The 3362-nt window shown below is 43.8% G+C and overlaps 1 protein-coding gene across 1 annotated transcript in view; it reads left to right on the top strand.

Moving 5' to 3' along the window:
• Btk (Bruton tyrosine kinase) overlaps positions 1 to 3362 on the top strand; it is a 42045-nt gene that overhangs the window by 20936 nt on the left and 17747 nt on the right. The window contains exon 6 of the mRNA XM_021187349.1: positions 3149 to 3277. Within this exon, the coding sequence (XP_021043008.1) occupies positions 3149 to 3277 (129 nt within the window). The remainder of the gene's footprint in view (positions 1 to 3148; positions 3278 to 3362) is intronic.

Raw genomic sequence — 3362 nt, 5'->3', positions numbered from 1 at the left:
CTCCCTCCCTCCCTCCCTCGATTTCTTCCTGACAGTCTCACTAATGTAGCTTTGCATGACCTGGCACTTTAGACTTAGAACTTCCCATCCAGGATAGCCTGGAACTCACAGCGATCTGCCAGCTTCAGCCTTCTGGGTGTTATCATTAAAGGCATGGCATACTACATCCAGTGCTGAGAGGGATCTGAAGAAGCACACTGCAAAAGGAGACCGTAGGAAGCTTGACTCCCCTTCAGTAGCATAGAAGCATAGACGAGATTGCTAAGTCTTCTAGCAGTGTTGACTGCTGCCCTGACCTTCCTCCAGAAGGCACAGAGGAGCTGGAGGTCTTGAGACCCTTTGCTAAAGGGTATAGCCTGGTGTGGAGAAGCACATGGTGACTGTAATCAAAGCAATTAGCCCAGGCAGGCATTATTTACAAATATCAGTGCCTGCTAATAATTAAAGTAATATAGACTTTTGGCCACTTGTATTACTTTTTTTAAAAAAAGATTTATTTATTTTGTGTATATGAGTACATTGTAGCTGTCCTCAGACACACCAGAAGAGGGCATCAGATCCCATTACAGATGGTTGTTGAGTTACCATGTGGTTGCTGGGAATTGAACTCAGGACTTCTCTCCATCTCTACATTACTGTTTTAAACAGTGTCTATAGGTGATGTAACTGCCACCCACCCTGTGCTTGGTAATGGTGCAGAGGAACACTGAAAAATTGGCAGGGGAGAGTGGAGATAAAAGTCTCAAAGGTCATGATGAAAAGCACTTGCCTAGCATGCTCAAGGAAGGCCTCCATTTCAATCCCTAGCCCCCCCCCCCAATCCATGTTTTGAAAAGTCCTCTTTTTGTTTCGTTTGCCTTTGTTGTCTTTTTTGCTTAGTTTCTTCTTCTTCTTTTTTTGTTTGGTTGTTTGGTTGCCTTTTTGTTTTTGAGAGAGGGTTTCATGGAATCCAGGGTAGTCTCAAACTTGCTACATGGTTAAGGATGGATGGCCTTGACCTCTGCTTCTTAGGTCCTAGGATTACCAATGTTTGCCACTACACCTCTTCTACGAGATGCCAGGGATTGAACCCGGGGTCTTTGCACATGCTAAGCAAGTACTCTCTCCACTGAGCTACATCCTCACCTTTAGGATTTTGTATTGCATTTTCCTCAGCCAAACCTTGAGCTTCTGCCCTTTCTGCCTCAGCCTCCCAAGTGCTACTTTGGGCTACACAAGGAAATCCTGTCTGGAAAACCCAAAACCAAAACCAAGCAGCCAGCCAGCCAACAACAACAAGAACAATAACAAAAAAAGAACTTTTAAGTTACTTTCTACACTGGGATATTTTGGGTTTGTTCTTATCTTTTTTTGTTTGTTTGTTTGTTTTGTTTTTTGGTTTTTTGTTTTTTCGAGACAGGGTTTCTCTGTGTAGCCCTGGCTGTCCTGGAACTCACTCTGTAGACCAGGCTGGCCTCGAACTCACAAATCCGCCTGCCTCTGCCTCCCAAGTGCTGGGATTAAAGGCATGCACCACCATGCCCAGCAGTTTGTTCTTATCTTATATAAGATTCTTCTTCGCAGTGATGTGCATGTGGCTCTTGTTCCCAGCGCTCACAGTTTCCCACTGAGTTTACCTCTCTTGCTTATCAGACAAGGTTATTTGCCTTTCAAAGTATTTCTTTGTTTGATTGCGGATGTCAGTGTGGGCATCTGGATGTCGAGGCCAGCTGTGAGTTCGAAAGAGAACTTTGTTTCTCATCTTCCATCTTATTTCTGAGCCAGGCTCTCTCCCCTCTGCTACTACTGTGTTACACATTCAAACTTCTGGAAGATTCCCCTGTCTCCAGTTGCTGGCTTGATTCACTTCTCTTTAACATCCATCTCAGTAGGAATGCTACAGTTACCGAATTGCTCCACAGTTAGATTTTATGTCTGAAACACCGTTCAGGCTGCCAGGCTTCAGTCATAAGCACTTTTACCATCTGTCTGCCCTGCCCTAGACACGTTTTAAAAACAAAATTGTTTTTCACACAATATACTTTGATCATGTGTTCTCCCTTCCGCAACTCTTCCTAGAATCTGAGATAATCCTCCTTACCCAACTGTAGGTTTTTTTCTCTCTCTCTCTCTCTAAAAAAAATAAAAATCAAAACAAAGCAAAACAAAACCCAAGACAAGACATCCTTTTGAAATTGACGACATTGTAAGGTTCTTGAGATGCTACTGAATAAATGAATTATGAACAGTAATCACACCTATATGCAAACCACTTTGCGTCAATTACTTCGACTTCTGGGAGATTCTTTTGAGCCTGCTTCCCAGCTCTGTGAGGGAGATGGAACTGTGTATATATGTTTGGCAATAAGATTATACACCCCCTCCCACTTGCCTGTCTTAGTCAGTGATCAAAGAAGCTGGCAAACTTGGTGGGTTTTGGTTTGTATGTGTGTGTGGTTTTTCCTAAAGGCAGACTTGCTTGCAATGTCCCTCAAACTCAGCTCTGATGACTATTCTATATATGTAGAATGCCTAATGCTATAAGTTCTGCCTAAGGCAGGTGCCACTAAATCCTGTGGCTCAGGATCTGGGCAGAGTACCTTACACCTGCAATCTCAGGACATGAGAGACTGGGGCAGAGGTCATTAATTTTGAGAATAAGGCTACCCCAGGCCACATGGTGAATTTTAGGCCAGCCTGGGCTACAAAGTGAGACTCTGTATCAACAAACAAGAAAAAAAGTGGGAATCAGGAAATTGGTGTACTAAAATATGGAATGAGTTGAATATGGGCACATTTATTTCCTTCATCTGGCAAACAAACAGCACTCAAAACTCACAAGTGCCTTGCAAGATAATGAGTACCAAGAAAACATAGATAATATCTTGGTCGTTGAGTTCTGGAGCTATCGGTTAATCTTGTTGTGTTGGTTGGAGGATACCCATTATGACAGACCACTAAAGACTACTGTGAAGGGAATGCTTTGGGTCAGTGCAGACAGGCAGGCCAGGCGACGCCTGGGAACCAACTGGGTTGCTTGCTTTCTGTGTCCTTCAGAGTGGCTGAGGGGAGAGACTAGTCTCTGCTCAACACTCCTGCCAAAGAGAAAACAGGCAGATGGCATATTCTCTGGGATGTTCTATGTGGTCTCTCCTCTCTCTTGCAACAGTAATCCGGTACAATAGTGACCTGGTGCAGAAATACCATCCTTGCTTCTGGATTGATGGACAGTATCTCTGCTGCTCTCAGACAGCCAAGAATGCTATGGGCTGCCAAATTTTGGAGAACAGGAATGGAAGTAAGATATCTAATCAATACAATTCCTTTATCCCCCCCTTTGGTATGTGTGTGTGTGTGTGTGTGTGTGTGTGTGTGTGTGTGTG

This window comes from Mus pahari, chromosome X (assembly GCF_900095145.1).
Source record: "Mus pahari chromosome X, PAHARI_EIJ_v1.1, whole genome shotgun sequence".
NCBI classification, from domain to species: domain Eukaryota; kingdom Metazoa; phylum Chordata; class Mammalia; order Rodentia; family Muridae; genus Mus; species Mus pahari.
Note: the sequence above shows the minus strand (reverse complement) of the source record. Positions and strands in the feature narration are given on the sequence as shown.